The sequence below is a fragment of the Hemitrygon akajei genome, chromosome 17 (assembly GCF_048418815.1).
Source record: "Hemitrygon akajei chromosome 17, sHemAka1.3, whole genome shotgun sequence".
Lineage (NCBI taxonomy): Eukaryota > Metazoa > Chordata > Chondrichthyes > Myliobatiformes > Dasyatidae > Hemitrygon > Hemitrygon akajei.
In genome coordinates, this window is record NC_133140.1 from 21,554,209 (window position 1) to 21,571,364 (window position 17,156).

Here is a 17,156-nt window from a genome sequence, read left to right on the forward strand (position 1 = left end):
TTTATCCCATATTCTTAATTGCCACTTAAAACCTAACCCTCTGATTGCTCTTATTGGCACTTTGAGTGAAGCAGACATGCATTTGAGTCCAACTAAACTTTGAACATTATCTTTTGCCTCTCTTTTGGCTAGATGGTTAGTTCTTCTCAGGTGGAGAGATGCTGCCGCACCCACTCATGCTCAATGGCTTAGTGATATTACGTCCTGTTTAGACCTTGAAAAGATTCATTATTCACTTCTCAATTCGGACATAAAGTTTCATAAGGTGTGGGGACCTTTTCTTGAATACTTTCATTACACTATTTAGATTAAGTTTATTCTTTTTTTTGTACTATAATCCCTTACTTTCAGCTTTTTTTCTTGTAAGTTTTTTATGGTTTTTTTTGATGTGAATTACATTATAATTTTGGTAGTAAGCATTATATTTTCTTTTTATATGTATTTACAGCCTGGGATCAAACACTCCGATTATTAATTTTTCTTTTACACATTGAAGTGGTTGGCCTGGAGTTTTGTAGTTGGAGGGTGGGGAGGATACTAACTTTATATGATTTTATTTTGGGTGTTTTTTCCTTATTGTTATGAATTATATATTAGACACGTTTGTTTTGCACTGTATAAATCTCCATTTTGTTGACGGTTTTTTTTGTAGTTGTAGGAAGTCATAAAAAAAAATAAAAAAGCCCTATTTTGAGTCTATCACAACAGCCAATATTGCAAAAGTATCTGTAGCTCACCAGCACATCACTAATGAAACTCCTGTAAATTGTGTGTCTGCTCTATCAAGAATTATCATTATTTTCAAGTTTGGAGTAGGATTACACTTTTCTACCCGTTGTATGGAAAACATCCCATGAGTGATGTAACCACTATCAAATTACATACAGGATGCTTCTGTATTTTGAGCAAACAAGGATTATTATCTGTAAATATTTAAAACAGCTGCTACTATAAATTTATCTCAAGATTACTTGGTGGCTTCTGGGAAGTACTGACAGATGGGGTATATGAATACTCTCCCAAGTGAGTTTTAAACAGCTATTAAGACTTTTGAGGAAGTTTTGGGATTGGCTCTTGCAAACTTCATATTGAGTAAATAAAATAACCAAGTTAGTCTAAAATTCCATTTAAAAAAAAATTAGTTCAAATTATCTTTAGTTAGTTTGACCTAGAAGCCTTTATGCATTATGGTGTTCAGTTTGACAAAACTTTGGCTTGCAAGGTGATTACAGGTGTTTTCCCCTTTTGCCTTAGTACATTAAAAAAACGGGAGTGACAGTAAGTTCCTTAAGATTGCTCTGCCACTCCGTATTGATCTGTCCTAAACTTATCTTCTTTTGTACATTTTCCCAATAGCCCCCAAATCCCTAATCATTCTAAGATTTAAATATCCTTAATGATCTAGTCCTCTATAACTCCATCATGGAGAACTCCAGAGATTCGCCACCTGCAGTGCAGAAACTGAATATAAATGACATCTTTGCCTTCTGAAGATTTGATTGTGATAATCTGAATCACCAGAGTAAGTATGTTCTATGTCATATGAAGTGGGAAATCATGGACTTCCATCTTCTCTATCCATGGCCATGATTGTTCTTGACAAGTTTTTCTATAGAAATGGTTTGCCAAAGCCATTGGGCAGTGTCTTTACAAGACAGTGACCCCAGCCATTATCAATACTTTTCAGAGATTATCTGCTTGGCATCAGTGGTCACATAACCAGCACTTGTGATCTACACCATGCTCATACAACCATTCACTGCCTGCTTCCGTGGTTACATATGACCCTGATCAAGGGATAAGTGGGTGCTGTACCTTGCCCATGGGTGACTTGATTAGCTGTTAAAAAATGGGAGGGATAAGAAATATTAAATGCAAATCTGTATGGAAACTCAGATTGTACACTACAATGGGTACAATTAGTACAGTGTCTTGGCTCTTATCTGCAATGACTTAATTCATTCGGTTAATCGGCTGAAATATGCGGGTTTCTGCCACTTCCCATCAGGCAGCATGCAAACTTGGGGAAAAAAAACTCTGGACAAGTGGCCTGACTTAATGTTGAATTAGAGGAGGAGTTTTCTGGTGCAGATTTTGAGGAAATGTCGAGAATATAATATAATACATTTTCCCTTGACATTGACATTTTCATTTTTAAAAAGGGGGTGGCAAGACATTATCAAATAGAAACATAGAAACGTAGAAAACCTACAGCACAATACAGGCCCTTTGGCCCACAAAGTTGTGCCGAACATGTCCCTACCTTAGAAATTACTAGGCTTACCCATAGCCCTCTATTTTTCTATTTTTATCCAAAAGTCTCCTACAAGACCCTATTGTATCCGCCTCCCCCACTGTTGCTGGCAGCCCATTCCATGCACTTGCCACTCTCTGAGTAAGAAACTTACCCCTAACATCTCCTCTGTACTCCCCAGCACCTTAAACCTGTGTCCTCTTGTGGCAGCCATTTCAGCCCTGGGAAAAGGCCTCTGACTATCCACACGATCAATGTCTCTCATCATCTTACACACCTCTATCAGGTCACCTCTCATACTCTGTTGTTCCAAGGAGAAAAGGCCATGTTCACTCAACCTGTTCTCATAAGTGAGGCGATCAGAACTGAGCACAGTACTCCAAGTGGGGTCTGACCAGGGTCTTGTATAGCTGGAACATTCCCTCTTGGCTCCTAAATTCAGTTCCACAATTGATGAAGGCCAATACACCATACACCTTCTTAACCACAGTGTCAACCTGCGCAGCTGATTTGAGCGTCCTATAGACTCGGACCCCAAGATCCATCTGATACTCCACACTGCCAAGAGTCTTACCATTAATACTATATTCTGCTATCATATTTGACCTACCAAAATGAACCACTTCACACTTAGTTCTGGTCACCTCAGTATAGGAAGGATGTGGAAGCATTGGAAAGGGTACAGAGGAGATTTACCAGGATGCTGCCTGGTTTAGAGAGTATGGATTATGATCAGAGATTAAGGGAGCTAGGGCTTTACTCTTTGGAGAGAAGGAAGATGAGAGGAGACATGATAGAGGAGACATGATAGAGGTGTACAAGATATTAAGAGGAATAGACAGAGTGGACAGCCAGCGCCTCTTCCCCAGGGCACCACTACTCAGTACAAGAGGACATGGCTTTAAGGTAAGGGGTGGGAAGTTCAAGGGGGATATTAGAGGAAGGTTTTTCACTCAGAGAGTGGTTGGTGCGTGGAATGCACTGCCTGAGTCAGTGGTGGAAGCAGATACACTAGTGAAGTTTAAGAGACTACTAGTCTTCTACTATATGGAGGAATTTAAGGTGGGGGGTTATATGGGAGGCAGGATTTGAGGGGTCGGTACAACATTGTGGGCCGAAGGGCCTGTAATGTGCTGTACTATTCTATGTTATATGTTATCTGGGTCGAACTCCATCTGCCACTTCTCAGGTCAGTTTTGCATCCTATCAATGTCCCGCTGTAACCTCTGACAGCCCTCCACACTATCCACAACACCTCCAACCTTTGTGTCACCAGCAAACTTAATAACCCATCCCTCCACTTCCTCATCCAGGTCATTTATAAACATCACAAAGAGTAAGGGTCCCAGAACAGATCCCTGAGGCATCCCACTGGTGACCAACCTCCATGCAGAATATGACCCATCTACAACCACTCTTTGCCTTCTGTGGGCAAGCCAGTTCCGGATCCACAAAGCAATGTCCCCTTGGATCCCATGCCTCTTTACTTTTCAGTAAACCTTGCAAGGGGTACCTTATCAAATGCCTTGCTGAAATCCATATACACTACATCGACTGCTCTTCCTTCATCAATGTGTTTAGTCACATCCTCAAAAAATTCATTCAGGCTTGTAAGGCACGACCTGCCTTTGACAAAGCCACACCGACTATTCCTAATCATATTATACCTCCAACTGTTCATAAATCCTGCTTCTCAGGATCTTCTCCATCAACTTACCAACCACTGAGGTAAGACTCACTTGTCTATAATTTCCTGGTCTATCTCTATTCCCTTTCCTGAATAAAGGAACAACATTTACAACCCTCCAATCCTCTGGAACCTCTCCCGTCCCCATTGATGATGCAAAGATAATCGCCAGAGGCTCAGCAATCTCCTCCCTCACCTCCCACAGTAACCTAGGGGTATATCTCATCCAGGCCCGGTGAATTATCCAACTTGATGCTTTCCAAGAGATCCAGCACATCCCCTTTCTTAATATCTGCATGCTCAAGCTTTTCAGTTTGCTGCAAGTCATCACTACAATCACCAAGTTCCTCTTCCGTAGTGAATACTGTAGCAAAGTATTCATTAAGTACCTCTGCTATTTCCTTCTGTTTCATACACACTTTGCCACCATCAAACTTGATAGGTCATATTCTTTTACGTCTTATCCTCCTGCTCTTCACGTACTTGTAGAACGCCTTTGGGTTTTCCTTAATCCTGGCCGCCAAGGCCTTCTCGTGGCCCCTTCTGCCTCTCTGAATTTCCTTCTGAAGCTCCTTCCTATTAGCCTTATAATCTTCTAGATCTCTAACATTACCTAGCTCTCTGAACTTTTTGTAAGCTTTCTTTTCTTCTTGAGTAGATTTATTACAGCCTTTGGACACCACGGTTCCTGTACCTTACCATAACTTCCCTGTCTCATTGGAACGTACCTGTGCAGAACTCCACACAAATATCCCCTGAATGTTTGCCACATTTCTTCTGTATTTTTCCCTGAGAACATCTGTTTCCAATTTAAGCTTCCATTTTCCTGCCTGATAGCCTCATAATTCCCCTTACTCCAATTAAATGCTTTCCTAATTTGCCTGTTCCTATCTCTCTCCAATGCTGTGGTAAATGAGATAGAATTATGATCACTATCTCCAAAATGCTCTCCCACTGAGAGATCTGACACCTGAGCAGGTTCATTTTCCAATACCAAATCAAGTACAGCCTCTCCTCTTGTAGGCTTATCTACATATTGTGTCAAGAAACCTTCCTGAACACAAATAACATACTCCACCCCATCTAAACTCCTTGCTCTAGGGAGATGCCAATCAATAATTGGGAAATTAAAATCTTCCATTACGACAACTCATATTATTACACCTTTCCAGGATCTGTTTCTCTATCTGCTCCTCAATATCCCTTTTACAATCGAGCGGCCTATAAAAAACACCCAGTAAAGTTATTGACCCCTTCCTGTTCCTAACCTCCTACCACAGAGATACCGTAGACAATCCCTCATGATGTCCACATTTTCTGCAGCTGTGACACTATCTCTGATCAACAGTGCCTTGCCCCCACCTATTTTTTCTTCCCTCCCTGTCCTTTCTGAAACATCTAAAACCCGGCACTTAAAGTAACCATTCCTGTCCCTGGGCCATCCAAGTCTCTGTAATGGCCACCACATCATATCTCCAAGTACTGATCCAACCTCTAAGCTCATCCGCTTTGTTCACAACACTCCTTGTGTTAAAACAGACACATCTCAGAGCTTCGGTCTGAGTGCGTCCTTTCTCTATCACCTGCCTATCCTACCTCATACACGAAGAAACTTGCTGTACAAAACAGCGGTCAGCCCCTAGATGGAATGGGTTTAAGGCATTGGTTAAGATTTGAGTGATTCTTTAAGCTAAAAGATGTGTTACTTAAGGGGTATGGTGACAGAGACACTTGGGTGCTGCAGATGAATTTTAACAAGCACTTCATGTGTCTTAACCAAAAAGCCAATCAGCCAAGAGCTGGAAAACATTGGATCAGGCAGCCTTTTTTTTTGTCCACCATAGACAATATGGCATATAGCTTCCATCTTTTTAGCCAACTTATTTACTTTTTTTACGATACAGAAAGAAGCCATTTGGCCAGTGGGTCCATACTGGCTTCCTGCTGAGCACTCCCAATCTTTATTTCCCTATAGGTCTACAATTAATTCTCTCTCACAAGCCTTTCAACTCACCTTTGATTCTTTTCCTACTTGTCTGTTCTGATGATACTTTAAATTAGCTAAATTATCAGCAAAGCACTTTTAAGAAACCCACACAGTCATGAGAGAATGTTCAAGCACCTCAGAGTGCACCAAAGATCTTAATTAAACCTTGGCTGCTGAAGCTACGAGACAGCAGCATTAACTTACGGATTGCCATGCTCCATTAGGATTTAACTTGTAATATGTGCCTTTTTCTTTGATTATCCCTATCTGAAGAAAGGTGTATCTTCTGAATCTGTACCTCTGCCATAGCCGGTTCTGCACATGCCATGTTTATGTCCTTGTATAATTTAGGTACATGATCTTTGGACCTTTTTACCCTCGATTTTTCATTACTACTTTATATATGTTATCTTGAACTCTGGGAAAGCAAGCTTGCATTCTACAAGTCACTAAAATAGAAAATAAGGACATCCATTTAATATCCCTCTGGTTAGTTATTAGTTCCTGAATTCATCATTAGTTCTTTTAAAATCAAGTTTGAGGTTTTGCAATATGGAAAGATGTTTGGAAAGGGCACAATGTGGATTGATCAAATAAAACTTTGTGCTAATATTTGCTGTACTCTTGCAAATTGCTTTACACCAGGATTTAAGCTAGTGGGCAGTTACAGGTACAAGACACAGTTGCTGGATTTGATTCAAGTTTTAGTTGGTTTATTTGTTAACCACATAGCAAATGGTTTAAGTTGGAGCTGATCCAAGACTTGGGAGTCTCCAAAGGAAATCTTATCTAATTTTTTTCCAAAGCAAATGACTAAGTTATCAGGTGTGGTTTCAAGCAAAAAGTTTTGGATAACATTATTGAGCTATTATTTCCAGCCTTCATTAGTTGTTGGTCTAAATGTTCCTTGCATGAGTTTTGCATGTATGGTTCTTGATAGTCAAATACATTTTCTGCTCCTTTCTAGTGATTCTTTGTGCCGAAATAAAACATTGTAATCTGCTGTTGACCATGACCTCTGATCTAGTGTCTATTATAGAAACTTTGTAAGAAATCTTGTAGCTGCTTGTATGTGAGAACACACAGCAAGATTTTATATAAAAAAACTTGACACTAAACATTTGGTTGAATTACCTTGTTCAAACAAAAGTGTTGGGATCTTTCAAATTGCTGTGATTGTGATCTCTTTGATAAAATGTTCCAATAGGTTTTTGAAAAGGCAAAGTGGCTTTTGTTGGAAATTTGTATTTTAAATTTTCCAAGTTTAACTGAGAAATCCCACTGTCTATAGAAGTTTTGTGTGATAAAATGGAATTCCTCCTTTAAATTTGTTCTGATTGAACTTGCTCTGTCTTTTGCCAGCACTGTACAACACCGTGAGATGGTAAATCCTGCCAGTATGAAGCAAGCATTAATAGCATCTGCTCGCAGACTACCAGGGGTCAACATGTTTGAACAGGGACATGGCAAACTGGATCTACTGAAGGCATACCAAATTCTCAAAATCTATAAGCCTCAAGCCAGGTGAGTCCTGAAGTGGATAAGGATAATTCATACTTTTTCCACATCTGTCATGCCCATCTTCCCAGACAAACAACTTTATTTCTGTTGTTAATAGTTTTGATTCTGTATTGTAAATGATTTTTGAATACCTATAGCTCTACCTTGGATATCTTGACTGTTCTTTATGCAAGTATCATCATCCCACTGATTCAGCTTTGTTAAAACTGCTTTGAATACTGTTGTCGACAAATGTTTTCCAATTACAGCGTATTGCTTCTGTGACATCAGGCTGCTTAATTATTGGAGCTTGGATAACTTCAGTCTCTCCCCAGAAGCTCAAGATCTTTTGCAGGTCATTTTTACAACCATTGTATCCTTGTTAGTGTGGTTCACACTGGGCATACCTTAAACCTTTAATCACCAGTTAAGGCTGTTGACAGCTGACTCAGCATGATGGCCAGTTTCTATCCTTTTATTAAAATACTTATCAGTACCCTTTCAGATTTGACAGTTCTTAATATTGGTTTTATCTTTCATTCCAATAAGTACATTTTTTCATATAGAGTCTTGGGTATTGCTGGAAAGATCAACATTTACTGTTTCCTTGAACTGGGAACATGGGGGTCAGGTAACTCGCATGGTGGCATTGGAATGGAACTTACAGTGCTTTGGCTGGGGATCCAACTAATATAAGAGTCATGAGACTGCAGGTGCTTGAACCTGGAGTAACAAACAATCTACTAGAGCAGGGGTTCCTAAATGGCTCAGTTAATGGTAGGGGTCTGTAGCATAAAAAAGGCTGGGAGCCCTTGTACTCGAGGAACCTGAGGTCAGGGAGCATAGAACATAGAATAGTACAGCACAGTACAGGCCCTTCAGCCCACAATGTTGTGCCAACCCTTAAACCCTGCCTCCCATATAACCCCCCACCTTAAATTCTTCCATATACCTGTCTAGTAGTCTCTTAAATTTCACTAGTGTGTCTGCCACCACCACTGACTCAGGCAGTGCATTCCATGCATCAACCACTCTCTAAGTAAAAAAAACCTTCCTCTAATATCCCCTTTGAACTTCCCTCCCCTTACCTTAAAGCCATGTCCCTGGTGCCCTGGGGAAGAGGCACTGGTTATCAACTCTATCTATTCCTCTTAATATCTTGTATACCTCTATCATGTCTCCTCTCATCCTCCTTCTCTTCAAAGAGTAAAGCCCTAGCTCCCTTAATCTCTGATCATAATGCATACTCTCTAAACCAGGCAGCATCCAGATAAATTTCCTCTAAAACCTTTCCAATGCTTCCACATTCTTCCAATAGTGAGATGACCAGAACTGGACACAGTACTTCAAGTGTGGCCTAACCAGAATTTTATAGAGCTGCATCATTACCTCGCGACTCTTAAACTCTATCCCTCGACTTATGAAAGCTGACTCCCAATAAGCTTTCTTAACTACCTTGTCTACCTGTGAGACAACTTTCAGGGATCTGTAGACATGTACCTCCAGATCCCTCTGCTCTTCCACATTATCTTTGGATAGTGGACATCATCTTTGGATGGAAATGGATAGTTGATATTTTGGATTGCGAAAGAGCTGATGTTTTACATTGAAGACCCATTTGTCAGAATTGCATTAATTGAAACAGTTCTAGGTGATCTTAGTTCTATAAGCAGCCCCATACAGTGCTCACTCAGATCTTGTTTGACATAGAGCCATCTGCAGTAGATTAATTTGGAGAATTTTGAGGGCAAATTCTTTATTATAATATGCCCTTTATTCTCTTGCCACCTGTTGTAGTCCCAGCTGTGAAATGATAGGTTTAATCAATAGTTTTAGTATTACTAAATAACTTTCTGTGGTGGACATTGAACCCTCCTCTTTGATGTATGACTGTTCACTGTACTTTGCAGCATTGTACATAGAGAAGTACTGATTAGCTGAGGGAGGGCAGAATGCTGAGCCAGGAGCCTGACGTTTTTTTCTGACAGTATTTGCAAAATTGTTTCTGAAAATTAAATTTACCTCTACTTTGTATGGAATGTGATAGTTGAAGCTTTTCTTTTCTGAATTGCTAGGCAGTAGAGGCCAGCATTTAGCTGCCATTCTCTTTTCATGTTAATCTTTCCCATGAATCATTTGCATCTTAATTTTAACTTCAGTGCTCCAATCATTTTGCCATTTTTTTTACATCATTCATCAGGTATCTTGGAAAGCAATGTAAGAGTGAGCTGTTTACATACAGTGGCTAGAAAGTTTGTGAACCCTATAGAATTTTCTCTATTTCTGCACAAGTATGATCTAAAGTGTGATCAGAACTTCACATGTTCTAAAACTAGATAAAGTGAACCCTGTTTAATAAAAAACATTATACTTGCTCATTTATTTATTGAGAAAAGTGATCCAATTTTACCTGTATTTGTTGGAAAAAGTACCATAGATTCCGGACTACAGAGCGCACCTGATTAAAAGCCGCTGGCTCTAATTTTAGAAATAAAATCAATTTTTTACTTGTACAGGCCGCACCAGATTTTAGGCCGCACCGGATTTTCGGCCGCAGGTGTCCCACGTTGTAATATGAGATATTTACACAGAAAGATATTACACGTGAGGATTTTTTAACTTTTAATTAAATCCATATGGTAACATAAACAAATACATATTGCAAATGCTTTTCTTCGAGTGTTTTCCATGTTGATGAGGGTGAGTACAAATGACTGATTTACAATAATTTAATTGTGAAAGTGCGCTTGATTTATCGTACAATTTCATTGGACCTCTGTGAACTACTCATCAATTTTATTGGACTACTGTTACGAGGCAAAATGTTTTCGGCGGCATGAAAAAAAATAATGCATTAGCCGCTCCATATTAAAGGCCGCAAAGTTCAAAGCTGTTCAAAATGTGGGAAAAAAGTAGCGGCTTAAAATCCGGAATCTACGGTATGTGAAGCTTTCCTTTCAGTAACTGGCGTGATCCCCTTGTTCCCTCAACGATTGCAAGCTGTCTAGGCCCTAAGGCAGCAAAGCAGCCCCAAACCATGATGCTCCTTCCACCGTGCTTCACAGTTGGGTTGTGGTTTTGGTGTTGATATGCAGTGCCCTTTTTCTTCCAAATATAGCAATGTGCATTTCTGTCAAAAAGTTCTAACTTTTGTCTCATTTGTCCACGAAGCATTGACCTAGAAACATTGTAGAACATCCAGGTGGTCTTCTGCAAATTTGAGACATGCAGCAATTTTGTTTTTAGCAGAGCAGTGGTTTCCGCCATGATGTCCTTGCATTCTTGTTTGGTATTTTTCTTACAGTGGACACTTGAACAGAGACTTTAGCAGGTTTTAGAGATTTCTGCAGGTCTTTTACTGTTCCCCTTGGTTCTTTTTCATCATGTTCGGCATTCCACATTGTGCTCTCGGTGTGATCTTTGCAAGGTGCCAACTCCAGGGAGATTAGTAATAGTTAGGGCTGAGTTTCCTCCATTTGTAAACAATTTCTCTTACCGTGGACTGACAAACACTCAGGTCTTTAGAAATGCTGTTGTAGTCTTTTCCAGCTTCGTGCATCTCTACAATTCTTCTTCTAAGATCCTTTGAAAGTTGTTTTGATTGAGGCATGGTGTGTGTTAACAGACATTTCTTGAGAACAGCAGGCTCTATCAGTAACCTGACTTTGTCTTTTTTATAGGGCAGGGCATCTCTACAACCCACACCTTCAATTTCATCTCATTGATTGAAACACCCGACTCCAAATAGCATTTTTAGAAGGCATTGCCCCATAGGTTCACATACTTTTTCTAGCAAATACATGTAACATTGGATCATTTTCCTCAATAAATAAATGTTTTTTGTTATTTATTTTATTGGGTTCTCTTTATCTAGCACTTGCATGAAGATCTGATCACATTTTTCAGTCAAATTTATGCAAAAATAGAGAAGATTCACAGGGTTCACAAACTTTCTAGCTCCACTGTAGTTCAATGACTTGCTACTTTATCAGAAGTAAATTCTACTACCTGTTTGGCATGGACTCTTGCATTGAGTGCTTTACAGATGGCAAACGTTGTTATTTATTATGCTGTTGAAAGAATGAAAATAATCTTTATTATCATTCTTTTTTAAATCACTAAGCAGTTAGTAGTCTCCTTTGAAATATTTGCATCCTTGATGCTAAAGAATCCAACAACAGTTATTTAGGGTTCAGATATTTGCTTATCAATAGACTGAAAATTGAATTACTACTTTTTTTGTAGACCAAACTTCATTGCATCCAGCTGTGCTGTGGTTTAATGAAATTAAACGTACATTTTAGTGTGTTAATAGTCAACTCTTTTCTTCCAGCTTAAGTCCAAGCTACATTGATCTGACTGAATGCCCTTACATGTGGCCCTACTGTTCCCAGCCAATCTATTGTGGAGGGATGCCAACTGTCGTCAATGTAACCATCTTAAATGGTATGGGGGTCACTGGTCGGATTATTGACAAGGTAAGCATGATTGAAATTATGAAATTTGTAATATAGTTTAAATTCAAGTTTATTGTCATTCAACGCCATATGTGTATACAGCAAATGAAACAACGTTCGTCAGGACCGAGGTGCATCCTTATTTTATTTTTTGGTGCTTGAATGCTATAGCTCACACACAACACAAAGTAATATTAACATAAATAAGTTAACAAATAGTAAAACATATTTCCGTAATATTAACATTTAGCATAAGGTGTATCACTAGTTCAAATTGAAAAGTAAACAGTATAATGCTTATGGTGCTTAATAGTGATGAGACCCAGGTGGTGACAGGGAGTTCAGTAGTCTTACGCTGAGGGTGGTGGTGGAAGAAGCTGTTTCTATCTTAACAATCTTTGTCCTAATGCTGTGGCACCTCCTGCCTGATGGTAGGGGTCAAAGAGATTATGGGAGGGATCCTTGATCAATGCTAAGGGCACTCTGATAAATATCCTAGCTGGGTGAAAGAGCGATCCCAGTAATTGTGCCAGCAGTCCTTGCAATCCTTTGTAGAGTCTTGTGATCAGATGCCCTGTAAATCCTGTACCAGATGGTGATGCAGCTGGTTAGGACACTCCTGTACAGTAGTGCTCCTGTTAGAAATTGCTTAGAACAATGGGAGGGAGAGCCTTGCTCACCTCAGTCTCTGTAGGAAATGGAGGAAAATACCTCTATAGGAAACACTAATGCTTTCTCTTGACTAGAGGTAGTATTGAGGGGCTAGGTGAGATCATCTGTTATGTACACTCCCAGAAACTTGGTGCTCCCAACACTCTCCACATAGGAGCCTTTCATATACAGTAAGGAGCGGTCAGCCTACACCTTCCTAAAGTTCACAATCATCTTTTTGGTTTTGTCCACATTGAGACTTAAATTGTTGTGCTTGCACAATTTTACAAGCCACTGTACTTCCTCTCTGTACACCATCTCATCATTGTTGTTGATGAGGCCAACCACTGTTGCGTCATCAGTGAACTAACTCAGTTTGAGCTGCATCTGGCAGTACAGTCATCCTTCAACAGTGGACTGAGTACACAGCCCTTAGGGGTGCCGCTGCTCAGCGAGATGGAGTTGGTGATATTGCTACCTACCAGCTTCTAAGGGATGATTGTATTAAACACCAAGCTGAAGTCAATAAGCAGCACCTTGGCGTGTGAGGCATAATTTTCCATGTGCAATTTTCTTTTATTTTCTCTTATTGAAGTACTTTTGTTAGATTTGATTACATTTTTTAAAATGGTGTGCATAATGAATTGGGAATCTAATACTTGGCAATAATATGGATATTATTCCTACGCTTGTTTGAGCAATATATAATTTGTGTACCTAAATTCCTTCAAAGGACTGATTGTCTTACAAAGTAAGACACCAAATAAAAGGCTTTGTTTCATTGACACTGATATGAGTATTCATTGTTACAATCAAGACCTGATTCATTGTGAAGCAAGAAAGGACATGGGAGCAGTACCAAGCATACCTTAAAAAAATTTAGCTATTGACTTGGCGAAATTGTAATAGCGGGCTGTGTGTGCCAAGAAGCATCTTAATAGACTGTTGAGCAACCCAACAATCAACAAATGAGATCAAAGCTCTCTATTCCTGTTACATCTAGTCTTAAATGGTAATGAGCAATTACAAGTAAAAGGAGCAATTGGGGCTCAATAAGCGAGTGCCAAAGATGAGGCTGTTCACAGCTTTATTCAGTGAGAAGGACTGAGTGGATAATGGGTCTTGTCTTTCTGCCATGCTTCCCATTGTAGCAGCCAATATTATCCAATTTGATCAGCTGCATCATATAAAGAGCTTTAAATGTACTTTTCTTTTCTAGCCCATATGGCAGCCATATCTGCCCCAGAATGGAGACCATATAGAAGTTGCTTTTTCCTATTCTCAAGTCCTCTGGCCTTGGTCTGGATTCCTAGCTATATCTATATCTGTCGCAAAGAAAGCTGCATCATGGGAAGGCATTGCTCAGGGTCACGTGATGGTAACAGTTGCCTCACCAGCTGAAAATGATGTAAGTGCATCTGTATTTTTTTGGTGAAAATAGTAGAGTTGAATTTTAGGAATCTAATGTCGTGTATTTTAACTGTCAAAACTGACAGGTACAGTCTGAGTAAGTTCTGTAATATGAAGGGAATATCTTAAGACTACAGGCAGTCCCTGGGTTACGATTGAGTTCCGTTCCTAAGTCCGTCTGTAAGTCGGATTTGTACGTAAGTCGGAATAGGTACATCCGGTATTATTTAGCATCAGTTAGTCAAACATTTGTCTTAGTATATATTTTATCTTTCTATGCATATAAAACACATAAGAAGCGTATAGTGTGTATTTCAATAATTAAACCACTCTTGCTTATTAATAATTGTAGCTTTCATCGGGGCGAGGCCTTTCACATACTCCATTATTCTCACTTTATCCTTTAAAATTGTTCCAATCAGTGACCGACTGCGTCTCACCTCTTTCCGATCACTTTATTATTTCCACCTTACAGTATTTTCAACCATGATCGTTTTCTGTCAATGGAACAGATACAGTACGTACTGTACTGTACACTGCAGGCGACGCGACATGAGCTGCCCCGGGTCCTAAAATCCACCGCACTGCGACAGGTTAAATAGGGATAAGTGGGGGCGGTGCTGACCCAAATACGTACAGTTAAACATCTTAAATATAATAATACAGTACTGTACATAATACCGTAATAATAAAAGTAACTACATATGGTTGCATTGATGTCTTGCATACCGGTAGGGGCATTCGTGAGGTAACATTATGATGGACCTGGTGCTGCAGAGTCAGGCTTTGATTCTGCTGCTGGAGACGGTTGGTTGAGTTGTCCGTAAGTCAGATGTTCGTAACTCGGGGACTGCCTGTACTGTCAATAGCTATCTCCTCTGCTGCTTAGTTACCAGACTTTATGTACATTACTTCAGGCATCTCTGTGCTATGACCAATGTTAGCACCAAATCTGAAGTTGCAAAAAAAAAGTTATGACTTCTGTGCTTTAATGTGGTTTAGTCCCCTTATTTTTAAATGAAAGAGCCTAAAAAACCTGATCTCCACAGTTTGAAGATGTTGCACTTTTATTTGAGTTCATGTGGAAAATGAATCAGTTTTAAGATTTAAGATGTTAAGTTCTAACATCTGCTGATACAAAACAGGTAGGAGGTGCAGAGCTGGGAGGTGTTAACTATTTGTGAATTGGGTGTTTGCCAAGTTGATTGACGGATGTAACTAGTGGTATGTGTGAATAAAGTGAGTTATAAATGGGGCAATAAAGTAGGCTTAAAGGTACAAGGATGCTATCCTTCATGAACTGATGCAGAACTTATAAGAACAGGAAGTTAACACTAGAAATGTACGTATTGTAGTTGGATCACAATTTAAATGTGCTGTGCAGCACTGGTTGCTGCATAACATGAAAGAAGTGTATGTATGAGAGGTTACAGAAATGTACAAAAATTGCTGGGACTATAAAATTGTAACTACAAAGGAAAAATTAGTTTAGTTAGAATTTTCTTTGGAACTGAAGTGGCCTAGAAGAAGCTTATTGACGTCTATAAAATTAAGTCTGTAAAAATAATTGGAAGGAGACCCATTTTCTGTAGTAACAGGGTCAGTAATCAGAATGCACAAATGTAAACTGATAACCAAGGATCAGAAAGTAGTTGAGAAACTTTTTGTTATCCTGAGAGTGATTGGTGTCTGGAACTTCTCACTTACAGGTTGATAGAGGAAACACCTATCACATTTCAAAGTGATAATAAATTTACTTTGAAAAGTACATGTATGTCACAATATACAAACCAAGATTCATTTTCTTGTGGGCATACTCAATAAATCCATAGTAGAATAATAACCATAACAAAATCAGTGAAAACTACACTAATCTGGGCGTTCAACCAGTGTGCAAAAGACGACAAACTGAAAATAAAATATAAAGAAAGAATAATAATAAATAGATGAGCAATAAATATCAGGAAGATATTTATCTAAGGATGAAGAGTCCTTGAAAGTGAGTTCATAAGTTGTGGGAGCATTTCAGTGATGGGGCAAGTGAAGTTGAGTAAAGTTATCCCCTTTGGTCCAAGAGCCGGATGTTTGAGGGATAATAACTGTTCCTGAACCTGATAGTGTGAGTCCTGGGGCTCCTGTACCACCTCCCTGATGGCAGCAACAAAAAGAGAGCATGACGTGGATGGTGATGGGGGGGCCCCTGATGATGGATGCTGCTTTCCTGCAGCAGCGTTTCATGTAGATGTGCTTAATGGTGGGGATGGCTTTACCCATGATGGATTGGGCCACGTCCACTACTTTATATCAAGGACATTGTGTTTCCATACTAGGCTGTAATGCAGGCAGTCAATGTATTCTCTACCACACATCTATAGAAGCCTGTCAAGGTTTTAGATATACAGAATCTCCACAAGTGCTGATGTGCTTTCTTTGTCTTTGGATGCGTGCTGGGCCAAGGACAGATCCTCTGAAATAATAACATAGAGGAACTTAAAGTGCTGAGCTCGCCACCTCTGACTCTCCGATGAGGACTCGCTCATGGACCTCTGGTTTCCTCCTCCTGAAGTCAATAATCAGCTCCTTGATCTTGCTGACATTGAGTAAGAGGTTGTTGTTGTGGCTCCATTCAGACAGATTTTCAATCTCCCTCCAATTTACTGATGTATCACCACCTTTGATTCAGCCTCCGACAGTGGTGTCATCAGCAGACTTCAGTATGCCCTTGGATCTGTGCTTAGTCACACAGTCATGAATGTAAAGTGAGTAGAGCAGGGGGCTAATTACACAGACGTGGTGCACTGAGCTGATGGAGATTGTGGAGGGAGGTATTGCTAATCCAAATTGACTGGAGACGAAAAGTGAGGAAATCGAGGATGCAATTGCACGAAGAGGTATTGAGGCCAAGATCTTTAAGTTTATTGATCATGGTACTGAATGCTGAGCTGTAGTTGATAAAGAGCATCCTGATGTATGCACCTTTGCTGTCCAGATGTTTTGGGGTTGAGCGAAGAGCCATTGGGATAGCATCTGCTGCAGACCTTTTGCTCCAGTAGAAAAATTGGAGCAGATCCAAGTTGCGCCTCAGGCAGGAGTTGATGTGTTTCATTACCAACCTCTCAAAACACTTCATCACTGTGGATGTAAGTGTTACTGGATGATAGTTATTGGGCACCAGTATAAGTGAAGTCTGCTTGAAACAGGTTGGTACCT

The 17,156-nt window shown here is 39.7% G+C and overlaps 1 protein-coding gene across 4 annotated transcripts in view; it reads left to right on the plus strand.

The window, feature by feature from the left end:
• mbtps1 (membrane-bound transcription factor peptidase, site 1) overlaps positions 1 to 17,156 on the plus strand; it is a 119,715-nt gene that overhangs the window by 70,457 nt on the left and 32,102 nt on the right. For all 4 annotated transcript variants that reach the window (XM_073069779.1, XM_073069783.1, XM_073069781.1 and 1 more), the window contains exons 11-13: positions 7,291 to 7,452; positions 11,762 to 11,906; positions 13,756 to 13,944. In XM_073069779.1, the coding sequence (XP_072925880.1) occupies positions 7,291 to 7,452; positions 11,762 to 11,906; positions 13,756 to 13,944 (496 nt within the window). The remainder of the gene's footprint in view (positions 1 to 7,290; positions 7,453 to 11,761; positions 11,907 to 13,755; positions 13,945 to 17,156) is intronic.